The 22,995-nt window shown below is 43.1% G+C and overlaps 1 protein-coding gene across 4 annotated transcripts in view; it reads right to left on the bottom strand.

The window, feature by feature from the left end:
• Positions 1 to 21,936, bottom strand: part of LOC308280952 (MHC class II regulatory factor RFX1-like) — a 34,160-nt gene extending 12,224 nt beyond the window's left edge. For 2 of the 4 annotated variants that reach the window (XM_080720980.1, XM_080720981.1), the window contains exons 1-7: positions 21,827 to 21,936; positions 19,752 to 20,104; positions 11,268 to 11,362; positions 10,277 to 10,342; positions 9,322 to 9,411; positions 4,393 to 4,469; positions 3,326 to 3,599 (exon numbers count right to left, since the gene is read on the bottom strand). In XM_080720980.1, coding sequence (XP_080577106.1) covers positions 3,326 to 3,599; positions 4,393 to 4,469; positions 9,322 to 9,411; positions 10,277 to 10,342; positions 11,268 to 11,362; positions 19,752 to 20,076 — 927 coding nt within the window. In that variant the 5' untranslated portion in view covers positions 20,077 to 20,104; positions 21,827 to 21,936. Of the gene's footprint in view, positions 1 to 3,325; positions 3,600 to 4,392; positions 4,470 to 9,321; positions 9,415 to 10,276; positions 10,343 to 11,267; positions 11,363 to 19,751; positions 20,105 to 21,826 lie in introns of all 4 variants that reach the window. The other 2 variants (XM_080720982.1, XM_080720983.1) reach the window with 2 other exon arrangements.
• Positions 21,937 to 22,995: the final 1,059 nt, after the last annotated feature.

Genomic DNA, 22,995 nt, shown 5'->3' with positions numbered 1-22,995 from the left:
ATATAGGAAATCGGCCGCGAGGGAGAGTGCGATGATGTCATAGCACCCCCTCCCCTGCTGCATAACAGTGCAGTCTGTCAGACTAACCGAAAATGTATTATTATTATTATTTGTGTTGTTGTAGGCCTAATTAAAACCCAGAAAATAGCCTAAACTGAACACATAGTGATCTATTAGCCCAAACCTCATTTGAAAAATGTCAGGAGTATATGAAAGCCTTTTAAAAATGTCTATAGCCTATTGGCTATAAAACATTTATTGGTTTATAGACAAAATAATCAATTACAACTGCCAGCAGAAGGTCAGATCAATAATTACGCATGAGTCGCACCTGCGCTGGCCTGACAGAGTTGCAACAGCTCTCCTCTCCGCTAAACCATTAGGCTATGGATTGGTATTCAATTCTAAGCAAACTAATGATTAATGACTATTTTGCGTTCCCCTTTTTCAACTTCTCACCAAAAAATACTGGATTAATTCTTCATGCACCGGCACCGCATCACATCACAGAAGCAGCGAGCGGACTTCAGGTAATGAGTGAGTTATTGTAATATGCTGAGTCTTGCTGACAGACAGACAGACAGACATACAGACAGACAGACAGACAGACAGACAGACAGACAGACAGACAGACAGACAGACAGAATAAACAGTCCAGTGTCAGTCCACTGTTAGACTGAAATAAATCATGTCCATTATGAGCTTGCAGATCGGCTATTTCGCTTTTTTTCTCCAGTGCGTCCAGCCTCCTCTTAAGGCACGCATGTTGCTTTCATCATCATCATACCATTTAAATATTAAAACAGCGAAATTAAACAAATGTATTTGCTAATCAACATCAGACTCAGTAGCCTAAACTTGACATTTGTTTAAGACTGAGAGAGAGAAAGTAGGCAATTTACTTAAAGCCATAACAATTTATTCCGTTAGTTTATTTTGCACATAACAGACTGTCAGTGTGTATGGCGTCAGTTAGTTTTTTTTGCGACGGCTCATCATCCCCCATGCGCCGCGTCCCAGTGCACCAGTGCGTCAGTTCAGGTATGGCAGCATGACTGTTGTCTGGTCTTACACGTGTAAGGCACGCATGCAAGACAGTCATGTTGCCAATACTTAGCAACAGGCATGATGAATTTATTTTAAGAAGTACATTTTATTATTTTCCCTTGTAATCAAGGTATGGTAGACTACCATACCCATATGTGCCTCTGTAGGCTACTCCGTTCGACGCTGCCTCGCAGCATGTTGCGTTATAGGTCTACTTCTGTGTTGCAGATAGAAGACAGAACTCACTTTATATAGCCCATCCCCGTAGATAATGTCCAGAAATATGCTCCATAGGCTATAAATGTTCCGACCTTCATCTTCCAGGTGACTTTTGTTGGTGTTTCACTTCACCTCGCTAAAAACCTCCTTTTGCGGGACTCATTGAATATGCGAACAGACTATAATAATATGGATTTGGGAGCATAGCCTAATTACAAAGCATGTCTCATTAAAAACAATATATATTTTATAGTTGAAGGGTAAATACACAGTATAGGCCTATGTAGGCTGGGAACATGACACATTTTGCTTGAATTCATGCGTTGTCAACTTGTCGTATAAACACAGAAAAACGAACCAACAACCAGGTGTAAACGCGACGTTTTTTGGGTAATAAACCCAAAACGAGACCGGCAGCGTTTCCAATCGTCCTGGTATAAAGACCCCCTAATTAATTTCCAAAACTTTTCCAGAATATTTAACCCAATTTCCAGGACTATATAACAATAATTCAGCTCAATAACAGGTTGCTTACTCCTATGTGCAATGCCCAAAGACAGGTAGTGTATGCCAGTGGTTCTCGACCTTTTCAGGCCGTGACCCACAAAATAATCATGTTTTAACTGGGGACCCTAACACTGACGAGCACTAAGAGTTGATGAATTTTTTATAACACGGTTTTATTGTTAAAATAGCAGATCTACATGCATGTAGATTGGCTATTTTCACAATTTCTGCCTCTAATATTTGACAATTTGGCCCATGTTTAATTTGTAATTTCAGAGGTATTAACAAAATCAATAACCAAAGACAATGCATAGCTATTTTTTTCCAGTACTTTCCAGGACCCTTGATACATTCCAAAACCTTTCCAGTACTGGAAAAATATTTTTCTAATTTCAAAATATTTCCAGGAATTTCATGACCGTGGGAACGCTGTCTCTTCCATACATACAGAAACACAGTGCTTCATTTCTTCCATACAGAAAAATCTCTTTCATAAGTGACAGCAGACATACTTGACTTGACTTGACATACAGTATGTGTCTTTAGCACACTGACTGGAGGAAGAAGTACTCGAATGTTTTTTGTTTTTTTTTAAACTTAGCTAAAAGCAGCAATACCACAAGTATAGGAATAACTATATATAGGGTGCACACACACCAAAATATGTTCGCCAGCAGATAAACTCTTTTGGTGCACGGCTGACTAAAAACGCACAGAGCCCATTCTGTCCCAAAAACAGCTACACGCCTGTCAGTCACATTGAAATGCATTGGCGGAACGCGGATTCCACTCTCATAGGTACTTTGGTGTGTGTGCACCCTATAAGGTCTTTATACAAAAGTATTGTTGAGAAACTCTTTGTCACTTTATGTATATTTTGTCATTCACTCATTATGAATGGCCCTAAAGCAGGGGTTCCCAAACTTTCTTGTCTCAGGGCACCGTATAAATATTTTTTTAATCCGAGGCACCCCTACGCTATAATTTTCACTCCCAGCACCTTAAATTTATAGAATATCGTCGTTGTCGGGTGGAAACCTTGTATGTCCAAAAACCTTTCTTTTTGTATTTATCATCTATAAAATGTACTAAACTAGTGAAAACAGCAGATCTACAATCGGCTGTTTTCACTAGTTTTGTGCGACAGACGTTTCTGCCTGACAGTGACGATATTTTAGTGATTATTTTGCGAGGAAAACGTTGAGATAATAGCCATTTTGGTTAGAACTGACTGAAAATAACTTTGTACTTCAAGTTTAAAATGATACTAAATATTTCTCCAAGTGTCCAAATAAATTCCAAATATTATCAAATGATCTCGCGGCACCCCTGGACTGCTGTCGCGGCACCTCAGGGTGCCCCGTCACCCACTTTGAAAACCCCTGCCCTAAAGGTTTGAAATACTTGTAGTGGAATCAAAAGTATAATTGATCGAAAAATGGAAATATTCAAAGTAAAGGTACCTCAAAAATAGTACTTAAGCACAGTACTTTAGTAAACACACCACTGCTCTCCCAACATCACCTCCGTACATCTGCCAGGTTAAACTCACCGTGGCAGGAGGAGCGCGAGAGTTGGGGCTGGAGAAGCTCTGCCGCCCCTCTGCCGCCGCGGCCCCCAGCGCGTAGCCTCCCTGGATGACGTAGCCTTCCCCGCTCCCCGACCCTCGCGGCACCACAGACACCGCGACGGACTGCGGAGTCACCGACCCGCCGCTGATGACCTCGGAGTCTGTGGTGGGCGTGGCTTCATAGTAGGCGGAGGTGGACGTGGGAGGAGTCTGGGAGTAGAGGGGAGACTCGGAGTACGGGTAGCTGCTGGAGCGACTGGAGAGACACACGCACGCGCGCGCGTGCCGCGCAGACACACACACACACACACACACACACACACACACACACACACACACACACACACACACACACACACACACACACACACAGAGAGAGTAAATGAACTGCTTAGAATCATACATGTACAACTGGGGTAACCTGACTTTCGCCAGATAGTTGCAGCAGTGCGTAACGCTCTGCCTTACATCTGGGCTCTCTCGGACAGACTCGATGTAAGGGGCGGGCCATTTTTTGAATTTCTGTAGCAGGTGATTGGATGTGGCCGTTTCTATCACAGTCTGGGAGTGCCAACTCCAACCACTCATATTGGCCTGTCTGCATGACGTTGCACCCAGAATCCGCCTCCTGGGTTTCCACGTGGTCTGCAATCAGACTCTATTGGCTCAGAGCCGCTCAGAGCCCGCCCATAGCTGCCGCTGATTGGTCCGGCCCGGGACTTTACGAGTGTTATCAACTCTGGCCGAGCAAGCCCAGATGGTAAAGCAGAGCGTTATATACGCAATGCTGCCACCATCTGGCGAAAGTCAGGTAACAACTGGGGCACACCTTCACTTAATGCGGCCTGCAGGTTAATATCGGAATACTAGTATACTATTGATTTCACCTTTTCCAATTCCAAACATGCAAACATTACCCGCTTTAATTACTTCAGTATATATAGTAGCTTTATGACTGACGTTTTTTTATGTCCAATGTATTTGTATATACCAGTAAGTTCATAAGTAAATGCATTTGAAATTAAATTAAAATGTAGTTTTCTACTCACATAGTGGATGTGGCGGTGAAGTTGGGGTCTCCGGTTCCATCCACATACTGCACCTGGCCACTGTACACATTCTCCACCTGGACAACAGGAAGATAATTAACTCATTTAATGCCACCCTTTCACCACTAGAGGGGGCCCAGTGTGCCACAGACAATCCCATAGAGATATGCTGGTATATGCAGAAGCCCTGCAGCCATGACTTGCCTGAACACTTTCCTTTGTGCATGTACAGGAAGAGGATGAAGTTAGCTTGAAGTTAGCTATTGGCTACCAAGCATTTTAAAAGCCTTATTTTCGTCAACTTAGCCATGATTAAACCTTGCACACCTCATGCATGGGAAAAAAACAGAGAAGAATGAGCTCTAAAAAATCCAATGCAATCCTGGATTGCATTGTTGTGGGTTTGTGCAGTTTGTTCACAGCTTTCAAACAAAAAAATCCGATTGGAAATCCGTTCAGGCATTCTTGAGATAATGGCCATTATGTTTTACACTGTTGTGAGCTTGGAGGTCTGCTACCTGAGTTGTATGGGGGTTCTATGGGGGTTAAACATGCAAAATCGCGATTGAAATCATGTTCACTAGTTTTGATGGGGTCCAAAAAAAAATAAAAAATTTTAAAAATTTCAAAAAAAATTTTTTTTTTTTTTTTTTTTTTTTTTAAATCACGAGTATACACGTGATTGGCACTGTGGGATGCGCTAATATATCACGTGTATACTCGTGATTGGCACAGAATGAGTTAAGAGATCCCTTTCACCAACAGGAAGAGAATAAAGCCACTCCTTTCAGCAACATGAAGGGATCTAAGAGCCCTCCCAGACTACTGCGATATTTTATAAGATCCGGGAATGAAGCGAGATCGTAGGTCGGTGGTCATTTCAAATGACAGCGATCCTCTTTCTTGAATTCGGGGCCGATATATCCCGCTGTGCAAGTGAAATATCTGATACCTTTTCAATCGAGCCAGATATCCTGGATTGACCGCCCCTAGCGATCTCGGGCCGGGGTTGAGTGGAGAAAAAGTTTTATTTGATTTTTTCTGCGCAGATTGAATAAAGAAACAAGGCTCCAGCCTCCACGGAAAGACAAAGGGGCAGCGGTTCTCAAACTATGGGTCCCGACCCAACGTGGGGTCGCGGAAGGTGCCATGGGCTCGCACTAGTGATGCGCGGGCCGACCCGGTGCCCCCACCCGCCCGCCAACCCGCCCGCGTGCGGGTGGGTGGGTCAAGGTTTGAGACTCAATATTGGCGGGCGGCGGGCGGGCGGGTTATCACCACTCTCATGTGCAAAAAATAAATAAGAATAATCACCTGTTCTTATTTGCCTTTTATTCTTAATAAGAGTAGTCCTATAAGAATAAGAATATAATGTTTGAATACGAGCATGAGCGAGCGAGCATGTTTTAAAATGCGCCAGAGAGGAGCGAGGTTTCTCCTCCGCTCCTTGGTGCGAGGACCGTCCCAATTTCGCTCCTGTTGGGCCCGCGAACCGCATTTTGCCAACATTTGACACAACGTGAGCACAGCAGAAGAATGCACAAACAATTCAGCAGGATTTCACTTACCGTATGTGTCTCTGTCATCCACACAAGTCCGTTTATAGCTAAATACTTTGTGTCGGGTAAGTTATAGACTATAACCAGCCAGTCAACGGATACGATTTGAAACACAACTTTCGCAAGTGAGACGGATTTTTTGACTGAATGAACCAACCACGCTCGCCTCGAGAATTAAAAAAAGTATAAAAGCTATTTGAGATGTTTATAGATTAGAATCTTTACACACCTGCTCCCAAATAATTAATTATATAATTCCAGTTCACTGCGCATATATTATGTAGGTCATTTCAATTAAGCTCTCGCACTCAATTGTGTCAGTGCTCGTCTGAAGAGTCGAGCAGCTCCCGCCTCCCTTAGTTTAAACTAGGTTATAAAATGACATATAGGCTATATAGAATAGATTTTCAGCCAAGAAGTGAATGAAAACGTAGGCCAGTGCTTTCTTATTGTCCATGCTGGATTATTATTTCTTCAAATTGACTGCATCCATCCTGGATCACACAATAAGAGGTAACATCCAGGTCTTTATTATCCATCATGCTTTCAAATCAAACAAAGTAATCACTCATAGGCCTATGTGTGATGTGTGAGACCAAGTTTAACATCTTAAACATCACATGCTGCGCATCCAAAGTCAGCCGCCTCTCCTCCTCTTTCTCTCCTCCTCCTGTGTGTCTCCGCTCTCATAGCCTATAGGCTACTAAATTGAACAGCCTTTCGGACTTTAAGTCACTCGGACTTTAAGGCCATCGGAAAATCACCATGTGCCCACCTCGAGTCGCTCCCATGATCCCATCTCTCCAATCTGGTGAATCAATAACCAACAGAATGTAATATTGTCCGTCTTTTGCTGTCTGCGCTGTATAAATATGATTGACATAAAACCTGAAACGCCATTCTTCCCCGACGATGCCCCAGAGAGAATGAACGTCTTTGAATGAATGTCTTTTAGGCTAAACCCCAATTTGAACAACACGTTTGTTTATTTAGCCCATGACAATATTGTGCTACTGTAAACCTTTCTGTAAAGCGACGTTGGGTACTTAGAAGAGCCGTATACAGATGAGCTATTCTGGAGATGATATACCATCTTTTTTTTAAATGCGGGTTGCGGGGCGGGCGGATTCGTTGATTTGTATATTGTTCTGCGGGGCGGGCGCGGGCGGGTTACGTTTCGTGCGGGCTGTGGGTCGTGCGGGTTATGAAAAAAACCTGACCCGCGCATCACTAGCTCGCACATTGCAGACCAAAAAAAGAATTAATATATTTTTACCAAGAAACGCTTCAAAAAGTTGTTGCGACCAGCGTGAAGCGAACGGACACGTTCCCAGCCTACATATACTGTGTATTTGCCCTTCAACTATAAAATATATATTGTTTTTAATGAGACATGCATTTTAATTAGGCTATGCTCCCAAAATCATATTATTATCGTCTGTTCGCATAATGAGTCCCGCAGTGCTGCCAATCTGCTGAAGGTGAGAATCATGGAGGTTTTTAGCCAGAGAGAGAGGTTAAACTTGTCTGTGACTGTCCCACGCCAAATAATTTCCCTCATTATGGGGCCGTGGTATAGAACCCTGGACTAGAGTATCAAGACTAGAGTATCAAGGCATCTTTGGCTGTCAAAGAAAACAGTGATCCTTTCTGCCTATATATAGCCTATCACAATGTGGAAGTTTCAGTCTGCCTCTCTCGCTCGCTCTCCGGCCGTGTCCACACAGCTCCACACAGCCACTGTGTACTGTGTACTTTTACTCAAGTAAATTCTGAATTCTGGACTAGGCCTATCTTACTTGATGTGAGATAGACATGGTTACTTAACCATGTCTACAATGCAGTATTGATACTTTTACTTAAGTAAAACATTTGAGTACTTTTTCCACCACTGACAACAACATACAGCATGCATCACCGCACAAAGATGTTGTCGCATCCTATCTGCTATGACTCATACCCTCTTTACTGCCATTGAGGGAAAATACATGATATAAAAATATAAATCCGACCCCATGCTCATTTATACGTTCAGTCTCGTTAAACATGCTTGTCGCTCCTCTGGTCAAAGTGTAACTTTTACCTCTCCATCATTACGCATCGTGACGTGTATAAGAAGAAGGGCATAATAACGCAGCCATCCAGTATGATTTCAGTCACTTTACAGTCCTAACCAACGTATTTTAAGAGATTACAGTCTCCAACCCAGCCACTCTTCTAGAATGGTGCAGTTTGTACCCAAACTTTCGCAGTGTGCCATGCTGTGATGCGCATCCAGCAAGACACGGCTGAGACCCAGTGTCTCGCATCTCCAAAACCATTGATTTAATAAAATCCACTGCCTCATCCAATCCAAGCCTTCAACTAAATGTCCAAAAAGGAAAATGGACCTGTAGGGTTCATTTGGTAACTTCCATTACACTGTCAAGCTGCACTTGTATAGGTCAATTTAGAGCCCTTAATACACGTGTGTCTGCCATACATGTGATTTGACATCAACGTTAACGATGATGTCAAATTAGTATTACTCGTATATTGTGTGTGTTTTATTGTCAATCTTGACAAAATCATCGCACACTACGGCGACGCTGTCATTAAAAAGTAGCTTATATAGTTTCAAGCATGCAAAAGGCAGAGGAGGAGGAGGTGGCTTGGATTTAATCTGGAGTAATCCCGGGAGCTCATTCAGACGACAATAATTGCAACGGATTTCTACCCGATGGTGCGAGAATATCAAGCTTGCTAGAAATTCTCGGAGGCCCTTCCGAGGTCATAAAAAGTCCATTAACCTAATCCAATCGTGTCGGGGTCCCGTTCAAAACCAAGACCGAGTTCGTGGCCGAACTCACGATTTTCCCGGGGAGGTCATAAAATTCAGCCCGAGGTCTGATCGAGCGTCAAAAAACGAAAGCTACCCTAGGTTAGGTACCGTCACAAAAAGCATGCAGTAATCCTGGTCTCTATAATGCCTGATGGAGGGGAAAGGAACTGGTTGAGACTTTCCCCTGCCAGGTGAAGGAAGGAAGGAAGCATAATGTCAGGAGTGTAGCGCCCAGGATTACATTTGGGTTACAAAAATAGTGGGATAAAAATGTAGGTAAAAAATAAAAATAAAAAGAACGAAACAACAATGAAACAAATGTCATGTACCTCCTGGATAAGTCCATGCTTTTCTAAATATTTCAGGAATAGCCCATCAACTAAAAGAGCTAATTTATTTTCATAATTTGAAATAGCCCATCAACTAAAAGAGCTGAGAGGTTAAGGTTAGGGTGTGTGTGTGTGTGTGTGTGTGTGTGTGTGTGTGTGTGTGTGTGTGTGTGTGTGTGTGTGTGTGTGTGTGTGTGTGTGTGTGTGTGTGTGTGTTTACCTCCTGGTTGATATGAACAGGTTGAAGGTTGGTGATCTGAGTTGTCAGGCTCCGCTTGATTGTGTGAGAAACTGCTTGCAACACTGACCTCTGCTGGTCAAAATGCAAAATGTAATTTGGTGTTAGATGAATGTGTTTCCACTGGAATACCAGTACATTGCTGGGTAGAACCTTTTACAAATGAAACAAATTTCTTTTCATTCTTCATAAGCTCACAACATGATGTTTGTATATTGGCTATTTCTGCTACTTCTGTGTGATACTGTCATATGCCGAGATATAAAATAGAGCATTCATTTATGAAAAACATAATTATAAAATAAGGCATTCATTTATGAAAAGACCTAAAAAGATTAAATATGGAGATAAAAGGTTTCTGCCCAACACAGGGTTCTTTCAAAAGTACATTTTAGACCTTTTTAAGACCTCAACAATATAATTTAATACCCAAATAAATGTACATTACAACTGGCTAATGGGAGGGCAGGCCATTTTTGTCAGTCCAAGACTTAAATCTGTAATCTGTGTATCTGTGTGAAAGGAGCCTCTCATCTGGTTACCTTTATTCTGTTCATCTGAGGGTTTCCCTCTCATCCCCTTTACATTTGATATAGACTAATCTTAAAAGAAACACCGAATCAAGTATTTACTGAGTGGCAAGTCAGCAACGACAACCACATCAATCCCAACCACATGTGGCCTATGGCCTATGGATACACATTTTAGCACACAAGAAATAGCACCTGTACACAATATAACTGAATTGGTTGAAAAGGCTAAAAAAAAAAAGTATTATATGTCAAGGTGCTGAGGTGGAACTATCCCATTGAAATCTGCAGGGAGAGTCTAGGGGGCGGGGCCACATAACACACCGTGCTGATGCCACTTGTCACATGACTCCCAAATCATCAAAACTTGAGGGGGCACTTGCGCTAATTACCGCTCATCAACATACCGTGTATATGTACAGGGGTGGGCCGTCAGGACCTTCAAAGCCTTCTCTGCTAGCCCTGCTACTTGCCTGATGAAGACATTTATATTTGATAATATTTTTATTTTATTTTTTTGGGGGGGGGGGGGGGGGAAATGAAAATCGGGCTCCGTCACCGTCTGTATAATGCTAAGGGCCAATGCCATGTGAACTTTGGGATCAGTTGCTGAAGCGAGTGAATAGATAAACGTGGATGTTAGAGCGTTAGAGCGTGAGTGACTGAGTGAGTTTCTAAAATTATTATGTAAATCTGTTTGGCTAATATTGTTGATGACCGGAGGGGTGGCGGAGTTTAGAGTGCATTTCATTGTGAATCTAGCCACAGAGAGCTGACGCAGTGAGAATGCGAATTGTTATAACACAAATTTAAACTAGCAGTAACAGCTGTAAAAATCATTTTTTTTAGGTTTTCAACAAACAAGCGGTCAAATATTAGTATCCAGGCAGGGTCTGGCTTTCTGCTCCCATGCTCTGGACATATTTTGCGTCTGTGTCCGACTGTCTAATCGGTCTAAACAACCGGAGCGACCGTGGAGCTGTTGTTCACTGTTCAGCACTTCTCCTCTTCTCCCCACAACACTAACGTGTGTGTGTGTGTGTGTGTGTGTGTGTGTGTGTGTGTGTGTGTGTGTGTGTGGTGACAGAATATGACCGTGCTCCAAGCTCACAGCGCGTCGCGGACACGACACGTTGCGAGCTTGTAAAACGGCTATTTTGTATGTGCACGGCCCATGCGACGGACGAAGTATACAATACATTCACTACTAACTACGCAGTCACTCTGTGCAGAGGCGGATACGGTCCCGCCCCCTTTTCAGACTGTTTGCAGAAAGACCACGTGACCTACTGTAACATAATGATATTTTTCGGGGCGTGTCATCACATCTTAAGGACCTGTGTGTGTGTGTGTGTGTGTGTGTGTGTGTGTATTTATGCGTGTATGTGTGTGTGTTACCTGCGGTGGTGTGTGTACCTGCTGGACCACCTGCGTGGGGACCCCAGTGGGAGGGCTGGATTCTGATACACTGTCATTGGAGTGGGCAGAGCCCTCTGGGAAGAGAGAATGGAAAGAGACAGACAAAGAAAAAGCACATTGTCATGAGAATAGATAGATAGATAGATAGATAGATAGATAGATAGATAGATACGTTTATTATCCCAAGGGGGAAAATCAGTTGCCCAGAGGCAGCACAGCAGTATATGGTTATTTACAAAGTTACAGAGACAGACCTGCCAACCCTGGCAAATGTTTTTGAGTACTCATGCGCCCGCAGCGCCCGCGCAGCGCCCGCGGTGCAATTTTTGTTGTTTTCCCGCACAAAACAGCGTATATTTTGGGGGGTTCCATGCACCTTTTTGGGTGGGACCTTTACAGTTATGTTAACAAAATTTCACACCAGAAATGTAGCACATTGCATGTCTTGACTTAAGGCCACTTTTAACCGCACAGATTACACTAATAGGAGGAGGCAAGATAACAACCTTTTAAATAAAAATGCCATTTGGTCTGGAGAAAAAGTAGGCTAGTATTACCAGGCAATACAGTAGTTGCATTGGCAATATTGTTGACAAATCTTTAATAAAATATACTAACTGCACTTGCTCAGAGTTAGTTAACAATAGACTAGCAAAACAGCCGATCACCAGGAATGAACATACATCAATATAATCATGTTATTCAAATTGCAAAATAGCTTTTCATTGTCAAGTAGGCTATTTATTTACATAAACCTGTCTTTGTTAATTGAGCAGCCTAAATAAAACCACATTTCTGTGCAAGATCTGCATGAAGTTCAAAGTATTCAACTCATGTAGGTTTCTATTCCATCCATTAATTGACATATAGGCCTACATTGTGTATAGATCACATACAGCCTAGTCTGTATATTCATTCATATAGGCGGCAGGCTACTCATTGTTGATAGACCATTAATGTCTTCATATATTCACAGGTGATAAATAATTTGTTCACTGTTAATGTTTTTGACAATACACATAGGCCTAATATTCATTCATTCATACTCGAGTTAAAGTGGAACAGGCAGCCCAGTATTTTATCCAATCATGGCCAATGTATGCTTCAGTTCATTGTACTAAGAACTGGGTCACACGTTTTGACATTTTCCGACTGGTTGCTCGCTGCAACACCGTTGTATGACGGAGTATAACTCCAGGCGGACCGCAGCCGCTTGTTGTTTCGTTTCACCAGCGACGCCAGATAGGTTTAGGTTAGGCATAGTACAAGATTTCACCACTTCTCACCATCGTGGCTGCTATGACATATGAATGCACCTCAAAGGAGGGTTTTAAAAGTTTATTATTAGCCTACCTGTTAGATCGTTGGCAGCACTAAGAGGCGAACAGTCGCTGTGCATCGACTCGCACGACACCACGGTCATTCTCCGTATCGTCTTCTTTATACATTAATCTGATTAATATCGCCGTCATGTATCCGATCGATAACTCGTCGGCGTCGCTGTGAGATGAGTGCATGCTGAACTAAACCAAAACCACCTTCTTATAACTCTATGACCAAAACAAACAGACTCCGTCCGCCAATCGGTTCAATTCTTCTTCTGTTGACAAAACGAGCATCGCCTCTGTTCTAGTGCTCCCCAGCGCCATGCACCCCATTCACACACCATTCATGTGGTGGCTGGGAGGAACTACACGGCAAGGAGCAAAAATGTTTGGCTCACTTGAGCCACAACACAACGCAGAATGTGTTGTGTTACCATCCCCCGAAAATGCGTAGCCGTTAGAGGAGTTTGCGTACCTGCGTACAGAGACTAGAAATGCGTGCTTACTACGCAAAATGCGTACAGGTTGGCAGGTCTGCAGAGAAGTAAGAAAAAGATAAAAGAAAAACAAGAACAGAGTACAGTAAAGAGCAAGGTACATCAAGAGAGGGAACAAATAAATATACATAAAGTGTCCTTAAGCACAACTATCAAAATAGTATAGTGTCCAAATCAAAAGTGACCATAGCAGTCAATGCTAGTTAGTGCAACAAGTATCTCACTGTCATGTCAAACACAAGCAAAAAAAAAAAAGAAACTACTAACACAACCTAATAGTGCAGTGTCCAAAAAAGTCAGTGCGAAAAAAACAACTCGAAAGGAAAAGAAACTAGAAGGGTGTCACAGCCAGACGCACATGAGCACCCTCCCTGGAAGGTCCTTAGAGGTCAGAGTCAGTACAACTATAGTTCCGTCATCCTAGGTTAGGAAGCGCTGTCACCTCGAAATATTTATACTCACGATATACTGCCCCCAGCCCGTAGTAACAGCCACTATAGAACATTCTAGAGCACAGTTTGAGCTCTAGAATGGAGAGAGGACAGATAGAAAGCTGGATGGTGTGTTCCATCCTTATATGCTGCAGGTTGGGGAGGAGGCCGTGGACAACTAATCTCCCCAGACGGAGGCTGAAATCCCCCCATCATGTAAACACGCAGATCAGGTGAGAGCGGTCATTTAAAAGATAAGGATACGAGGGACGGAGAATGGAGGGCAGGTGGCAAGAGAGAAATTCAATTTCACTCTTTGATACACTCGCTCTCCACTCCACGGTGAGGCTGTGCGTTTACAGCTAAGACGAGCATGCCGATTGTTTTGCAGAACGTTGTGATTCATTGGAGCAGTTTTAGTTTCAACATCTTGACCATTTAGTCCTGCAGGCAATCTCAATCAAATCAACTAAAACGTTCCAGTATTGCTAATACTAGAAGCTGGGCCGCCCGAAGGCCCAGCTTCTAGTCAGCTTCGGCGACCTGGCCAACTCGGGAACGATGTAAATAGGGAATGAATCCCCCGCCCTTTAATGCAAACCCCATTATACCTGTTGTCATAGAACCTGTTTTGACCATCTGTTGTCCTGTGTCCATTTATGCCCATATATGGAGATATCTGTATCTGTCTGTCTGTCGGCGTCCATTTTATGTCCATATATGGAGATCACTGCAGATATAGTTCTGGGTCCATTTTATGCCCATATGCCCATATATGGAGATATCTGTCTATTTGTGTCCATTTTATGCCCATATATGGAGATCTCTGTATCTGTCCGTCTGTGTCCCTTTATGCCCGTATATGGAGATATCTGTTTATCTGCGTCCATTTTATGCCCATATATGAGATCTCTGTCGCTTTTTGTTTGTTTCTTCTTTAAGCAGAATACACAGCCTGCTTAAATCTGCATCATTCAAGTCATCCTCCCAGTCCCACGCTTTGTCGCTTGTCTTATGTTTGTTTTTGTCTCTTTTATTTTCTTTTTTGGAGCGGACCCCATGAATGCCCCATCCTTTAATGCAAACCCCAATATACCTGTTGTCATAGGACCCGTTTTGACCATCTGTTAGCCTTTGTCCCCACCCTTTAATGCAAACCCCAATATACCTGTTGTCATAGGACCCGTTTGCCTTTGTCCCCTTATGCCCATATATGGAGATCTCTGCACACACAGTACCGGTTGCGGAAAACTCTGATGTCAGACATCAGCTCCGCATTCGGGGATTCATTTTATGCCTATATCTGGAGAAAGCGTGTGCCGGTGGGAAGAACGGTTCTCGAGATTCACAAACATACATACACATTCACAGAGATTTTTTGTTGACTCATGTGGCGTACGTGATGTCACAGCCTTTTATGAAGTGATGTCACAATGAGTCAGCGCTTGCGCCGATTTCCTCCGGAACAGCCTGATGTCAACAATCAGCTCCGCATAAGGAGATTCCGAACGTTTTGCGCCGGTTTCGGAAAACCGCGAGTCAGGTCGGGTCGAGGCCCTGCACTGCACTCCGCGCGGCGGCGGGGAACGCGCGTGCCGAATCTGAAGCCGGTGGGACGAACGGTTCTCGAGATACGTGGATTACAAACAAACAAACAGACAGAGATTTGTCGCATTTATAGATAGATGCCAGTATTCTGTCATGTTTTATCTATCATGGAAATAAATACATAGAATTATATATGATTAATTGTCGATCTACAAGCACACAACGCCTCCCACCGCGAGGCGTTGTGTGCTTGTAGATCTAATGTTTTCACTACTGTTGTGCGACAGCCTTGTATGAGAAGCAGGGCTTTACTTTGCGAAGAAACGTACAAATTTGAAACTTGGAGATACAAGGTTTCTTCCCGACAGTGACGATATTTACACCCCCGTATTATGTTGGTGTGACCATGGATTCTTGGTACATGAAAAGTGTGCCCAAGCAGAAAAAAGGTTGAGAAACACTGCTTTAGAATAGCTTATTTGAAATCGATGTTAACCATCTTCTTCTGCTTAGATTAATGCCCAGCACTTAGTTCAGCTCAATAATGGATGGGAGTCGACAGGTGTTTACTTGATAGAATTAGCTGTCTCTTTGTGAGTCATCTTGGACCTCGACCAGAATGTTAATATGCTCCATGTTGCAAATCTTTGTCAGTTGTAGATCAGATTTCATGTGTTTGGTATTGTTGGTGCTAGCTTAACTTTGGATACATTCGCGTCAGGCAGTGAGGTGTAATTTCTCTCTGGCTTAATTTATACTCCATCTCACAACAACAGTGTTGCTTGCCTCCAAATTCTAGTCATAATGAGAGGCGTTATTAGCGTGATAATTTGTCCTTGTTGTCGGCAAGTGGCTCTGTCATACTACAGAGCATAATTTAGGCTTTACAATCATACATTGCTAGGTACCTCAGCACCATTGAAAATTAGGATTCGCCCTCAATGTATTTTCCAGGGCTTTTTAACCCATTTAGGCCTAGAATTATTGAATGCTTTAACCAGTGAAAAATAGCAGATACACAAGCTCACAGCGCTGCGAGCTGATCTGCTATTTTTGAAAAAGTTGTGAAAATGTGTGCAAATCTTTCAATATGTATTTTCAAAGCGAATGTTTGTAACTCAAATTTTGCTTCTGGGTGGTCCCTGGAACTAGATATTTTGAGATGTGGGTCCGTGGCCAAATAAATATCAGTTTGGGGGTCCTTCACATGAAAAGGTTTGAGAACCACTGACATAGTAGTCTCTTAAGAACAGACTAACTGAGCTCCATTTAAGTGAAAAAGCTTGGAAAAAGCTCGCAGCGCGGCACTCGGTGCCGTGCTGTGAGCTTGTATATCTGCTATTTTTCAATAGTTGAAGCATAAAATAATGATCCACAATAATGTGTACCCGACTACCCGTTCTAAATAAATAAACAACGATAAGGTAAGGTCGATCCATCAGCCAGGTTGGCTGTATACAACGTGTATAGTTTCCCTGTTGCAAAATGCAATCATTCCAGGTTCCTCTTTCTGAGGCTCAACATAGACCAGCAATCATTTACTGTTACTATAAATTATTGGAAGTTCATCCTCAACATCACAGGTCAACGTCTAGGAAGGCATAGCTCCAAACAGGTCTGTGATCCTCTCTCTCTCTCTGGGTGAGTGCATCTGCTACTTGACACCAGCTAGGGAAGTGATCTACTAATAGACAGTCCAAAAATAGACATACTGCCATGAGTCAATTTGGCTTTCATTTCAACCAGTTTAAAATAAAGGCAATTACGTGCGAGTGAGATTCATTATCAGTTCCTAATAACGTTGAGTCAACTGAATTGACTCAAATAAAAGTAATTTACAAATAATACTGAAAGCATCACACCATTTTGATTTGTCCCCATGTGTCTATTTATTAAATTAATGACCTGAGATCGATATGAAAAAACATAGAACCTATTTTGTCAAACAAATGTATTCTTTTGTTTTGGAAAAATGAATTGTCACCCATTTTCATGATCTTCCAAGATCAGATAGTTCAACTACTTTCATTAGAGAAATTGACATTTGAAAAACACAAACGACGACAGATATTCCAAGACCTTTGGTCTCCACTATTTTCTCAATTAAATAGTGAAACTTCTAATTGATATGGTATGTACAGTAAGATGTGAATCGCTCATTTGCCGAAGAAAGCATCACACCACCACCACCCCTAAATAGTGGATCATGTTGCCATAGTATGTGCCCAATATTTCTGGTGTACCAGAACTCCAGTTGCCATAGGAGTTGCTAACGTATGACCATGGTACAATAACACATAGTTCATTATACCACCAACTCCTTATCACAGCTGTACTGTAGCTGGGAAGTCTGCTAGAGTACAAGTGAAGCCTCGCTCAGTCACGGCCCACGGTGAAGTCCTTTACCCCGTCTAGACCGGTTCAGGTCGACCAATCAGTGAACGGGGTGTAGAGCCTGTCTGTCTGATAGTAAAAACAGAGATATGTGTTGGGACTCGCGGTGGAAAGCTCTCCACCGCGAGGAATGATGTAACGTTGTAGTTTCATGACTCAAAAAGACTCGAAAAGACTACACCGCGGTGGATAGCCTTCCACCGCGGACCCGACTATGATCCAGGCTTAAGAAACAGGTACTGGCTACACAGCGCTGCGTACCATTTACATATATGATCTACTGCAGCAGTGGTTCTCAAAGTGAGGTCTGAGGACCCCAGGGGTCATCGAGGGGGTTCCTGGTGGTTCCAAGCAAAAATGAGTTTATATAGCATAAGAATTTGGAATATGTTTTACACATTTTAACAACACAGATCTTGCATGAGGTTGTTCCCCGGCACAAAATATTTTCAATTTGGGGGTCCTTGACATGAGTAGGGTTGGGATCCTTTTATATTTTAACGATTCCGGTTCCTTTAACGTTTCCTATTATAGGGGGTTCTAAATGGACCCTTACGGGTCTCTAACTCTGGGAGCATACAAATGGAACCAACCAAAGGTTCCATTTGTACACTCTCAAGAGTTATGGTGGTCCTTGAAATGTAAAAGTTTGAGAACCACTGGTATTGTAATTGCATAGCTGACGTGTTCAAATTCACATAACCAGCTCTGGCGGTGTTCTGGAATCGGTCCTGGTTGCTCAACGTCGGCTCCGATTTCCGGATCCCAACCCTAGACCTGAGAAGGTCTGAGAAGCCTCTGATGTGATTGTGAGGTAGAGGGAACTAGAACAGGGGTTCCCAAACTTTTTTGTCTCAGGGCACCCCATAACATTTTTTTTTAATCTGAGGCACCTCTACATTATAATTTTCACTCCCAGCACCTTATACATATTTATAGCATATCGTCGTTGTCGGGTGGAAACCTTGTATGTCCACTCCAAAACCGTTTGTTTTGTATTTATCATCTATAAAATGTACTAAACTAGTGAAAACAGCAGATCTACAAGCACGCCTCACATCGTTGTGTGCTTGTAGATCGGCTGTTTTCACTAGTTTTGTGCGACGGTCTTGTATGATGAAGCAGGGCAAAAGACGTACACATTTGAAACTTGGAGATATAAGGTTTCTTCCCAACAGTGATGATATTTCAGTGATTATGTTGCGAGGAAAATGTTGAGATAATAGACATTTTGGTTAGAACTGAATGAAAATAACTTTGTACTTCAAGTTTAAAATTATACTAAATAATAATAAATAAGTGTCCAAATATTATCAAATTATCTCGCGGCACCCCTGGACTGCCGCCCATCGCGGCACCCCAGGGTGCCCCGTCACCCACTTTGAAAACCTCTAAGGTAACTAGAAGGATCTCAGGAAGCAGTCCTACACTCCAACCTGTGTCTGCTGGGTAACCCTGGCAACAGATTTCAATGAAGAACTGTGTGCCGTATCCAGACTGCATGCCACATCATGTCCTTCTGTTGCTAAAGTCAGCTCTAAAACCCAGTACTTCTCAAAGTGTGGTCCAGGGACCCCCAGAGGTCCTTGAGGGGGTTCTACGAAGGTTCCCCAAATAATGGACGCTTATTAGGTGTGTAAATTTTAGGGTGTAAAAAAGACCCTGAACCAAACAGTCCAAATCCACTGGTCTAAAACAGTGGTTCTCAACCTGTGGGTCGGGACCACCAGAGGCATCCCCAAATTATTTTGGGGGGGTCCCCAGATGATTAACTTAATTTTGCAACGTTGTTTTCTCACTCAACAGTAAACAAACCAACATAAAATGTACCGGTAAGTGTATAGAGGGTATCTGCACATTTCTAACGTGACAATTTAAGGACTTTTTAATACCTCTAAAGTTACAAATTAAACATTGACCAAATTGTCAAATATTAGAGGCAGAAATTGTGAAAATAGCCGATCTACACACTCACAACGCCTCGTGTTGCGAGGCGTTGTGAGCGTGTAGATCTGCTATTTTCACAACAGAATCGCGTGTTGTAAAAAAATGTAATGCCTCAACTCTTAGTGCTCGTCAGGGTGGGGGGGTCCCCAGTTAAAATATGATTGTTTTGGGGGTCACAGCCTGAAAACCACTTGTCTAAAAGGCGTGAGCATGATTTGTGTGTGTGAGTGTGTTTGTATGTGTGTGTGTGTGTGTGTGTGTGTGTGTGTGTGTGTGTGTGTGTGTGTCTGTCTGTCTGTCTACCATTCATCACTATCTCACCTGTAACCGTCACAATGATGTACTGAGGTGAACTGTTCTGACCATTATTCTTCTGGATCTCGGCGGACACGTACGGCTGAGAGTGAGTGGTGAGAATCACCGCCTTCTGGGTGGGCGTGGCTTGGGCAGGAAGCGCATCCTGGCCCGCCTTCGAGGCCGCAGCCGATTGGCTGGCCGACGCCATGGAGCTGGAGGCCGGCGAGATCTCAGACAGGAAGTGGGAGGGCTTGGAGGAGGAGGGCGCGGCGGCAGCAGCAGGTGTTGCTATGGCAACCGTGTTGGCCTGCTGAGGCTGGAGGTCCTCAGAGTATCCTGAGGTTGCCATGGCGACCAGTGCTCAAGACTCGACTCGGCTGGCGGAGGAGGAGAATATAAGTCAGTAAAGACAAGAGGGAAAAATGTGTTGAAAGAAACACGCGTTTTATGCATAGTATTTTTTTAATTATATTTGTCTGTGCTTTTACATCAGTGTTTCTCAACCACTGTGCCTGGTATCCTTTGGTGTGCCCCTGAGAAGGGTCAAGTGTGCCCCTTGAAACTGCTTGAAAGCCAGTATTGTATTTTAACATTTTAAAAATGATTTAAACTAGTGAAAACAGCCGATCTACAAGCACACAACGTGCGCTTGTAGATCGGCTGTTTTCACTACTGTTGTGTGACAGCCTTGTATGATGAAGCAGGGCTTTACTTTGCGAAGAAACGTACAAATTTGAAACTTGGAGATACAAGGTTTCTTCCTGACAGTGACGATATTTACACCCCCGTATAATGTTAGTGTGCCCATGCAGATCAGAAAAAAGGCTGAGAAACACTGCTTTACATGTCAGAGGATGTGTATGTGTATGCATGTGCATGCATGTGTGTGTCAAGGATATAAAAGGCAGAGACAGGAAGTAAGTCTTTTGTCTAAAGGCAAAGCATCACAGTAAAAACCTTTCCTGTTAGAGGAAAGGTCCTGTCTATTCTGGACACAAAACAAAGTAAGTGAGGTGGAACTATTGGATTCATTTTAGGATATGAGGCTTTAATTCACTCCAGTCACATGACGTAAACTTGCTTTAGAAAAACTACTAAAAGTGAAAAATGGATGGTGGGAGGCTACATACTACAATTCAGTGTTTGTTATTCATTTATTCAGTGTACAAATGTAGCCTATTTGTAAATGCATACAGAGTTAAGTCAGATACACTGAGGATTTCACTGTGTAACTGTGTAACAAATGAATGCCACAGTAAAAGAAGCGGCGGATGCACTTTAAAGCCAATATAGTAGCCTATGCAGCAGTACAGCAGCAGACAGGACATGGTCAGATGACCTGGCGACCTGGCGGGCACACTGTTCCTTAACGGGAGGCTCTCTCCATTCCGACATGTCGCCAATCCGAAATGGACTTCTTATTGTCGGAGCTGGCAGGTTCAATTACCGTATGTATGTCACACTGAAAACGTATAAGATATTACAAGAAGAAACACTGGCGGTATTAAACTTTAGTTTCCACGTATGGACCATCAGACACAACGGCGTTGGTTGCGTGAGCAGCACTTTTACAGATACAGTAGTAGGCTACAGTTCATAATGTGCAACTGACGCTAACGTTACTGGACGTTGAGTTGTGAAATCCACAGCTGCTGGCAGCTGTATAAGTTACAAAACCACTTCGTGTTGGTGTGTTGTTAGGTGTAAACACGTGACCGAGCGGCCGGGTTGGCCACGTCCCGTTGTTGTTTAGCACTGTTCGAAAACATATACACGGAACTGCTTTTAATTATGCTTAACGCGCTATAGAATTAAAGTACACGGATGTCGTTCCGTGACACCCGCCATTTTGTACTGTTATTATCAGAGACTTGACATCGCCATAACAACCAGCCGCTGCCGTCGCTCGGGGAAAGCAGCTGGGCAGCCACTTTCACCAGCGAACCGCCACGCGCTGCCACTTTGACCGTTTGTACGACAACGGCCAAAAAAAAAAGATGGGAAAAAAGAACAAAATTAAAGAAAAAAATAAATATTCACAAGTACTTAATTTCAGAGATATGAGACGATCGCTTTAGAAAATGTGTAACTTTTATCACCTCTGCTTTCCGTCAGCAACGTCCCTTGTTTTTTTGGTCGTTAAAGTTTTCCTTAGTGATTTTTAGGCAGGTTGTTGTTGTTGATTCTCGTTGCTTGGCTCTTGTCGCCAGGACTACCGTGTCTATGGCGCCCGCTCTTCACCGAGGCAACTGTTGCTACCCACCCGCCCTGGCCCCGCCCTCTTCGTCCTTCTCATTGGACAACTCGGGAGGCTGCTCGCTCTGTCATCGCGACTCCCGATCAACGATTGGTCGTCGATCGATGTCCCTCATTTTTCACCAGCCCATTTTCAGTCAAACATCACTTTTACTTTTAACACTCAACAACACAATATTCGAAATGGGTGACGTTTATTTTCTATTGCAGAATATTGTTTGTGAATATCAGTAGCTGACAGGATATTAACTTGGATCTAAGCTGTTCCCTAGCAACACAATTTCATAGTCTTCTTGAAGGCCAACTGTTGCTCATTCATCTCTCTCTCTCTCTCTCTCTCTCTCTCTCTCACGCACGCGCGCGCATGCACACACACACACACACACACACACACACACTTTTCTTCATCTGATGTTTCTACAACTGTAGCCTAATGTTGTTGACATTCACAAGAGATGGTGCAACACTGGAGTTTTCATAATTAATAGTTTGAGCTGAAGCCTGAATCTGTCTTGAGAGATTATATGTGTGGGGTGGTTGTGGTGTGAATGGGACTCGGGAGGGTCCCATAGCCTAGATACACTTGAAACTAGATTGAAACCCAAGTTTTAACAAAAGTTGGAGACAGATTTCTTAGATGTTTCCCAATGTTCCAAATCCTATTTAAACGCAGTGCAGTTCAGACACTGCTGGAGCAGTAAATAATGGATCCTGCATTGTTCCAGACTTCCAGTGTCATTGCCTCTGAAATCAAAAGATTTTGTGTGTGGAGATGAAGAATGTGAGATATTTACATGCAGTGGTGTAGAGGCCCCCCAGACGAAATGCGATATTGCATCAGATCAGAACTCGGAGCCGGGGGTTGATCGGTGATCATTTCAAACGACAGTGATCCTCTGTCTTGAATTCGGGCCCGGTATATCCCGCTGTGCCAAGTGAAATATCTGAGACCATTACACACGAGACCGACGTCTAGCGATTCTAGCCTCTTGGCGATCTCGGAGGGAATCTT

Source organism: Nannobrachium achirus (assembly GCF_963921795.1).
Source record: "Nannobrachium achirus genome assembly, chromosome: 3".
NCBI lineage: Eukaryota > Metazoa > Chordata > Actinopteri > Myctophiformes > Myctophidae > Nannobrachium > Nannobrachium achirus.
The sequence above is the reverse complement of the archived record's forward strand: the minus strand, read 5'-3'. Positions and strand labels throughout refer to the sequence as shown.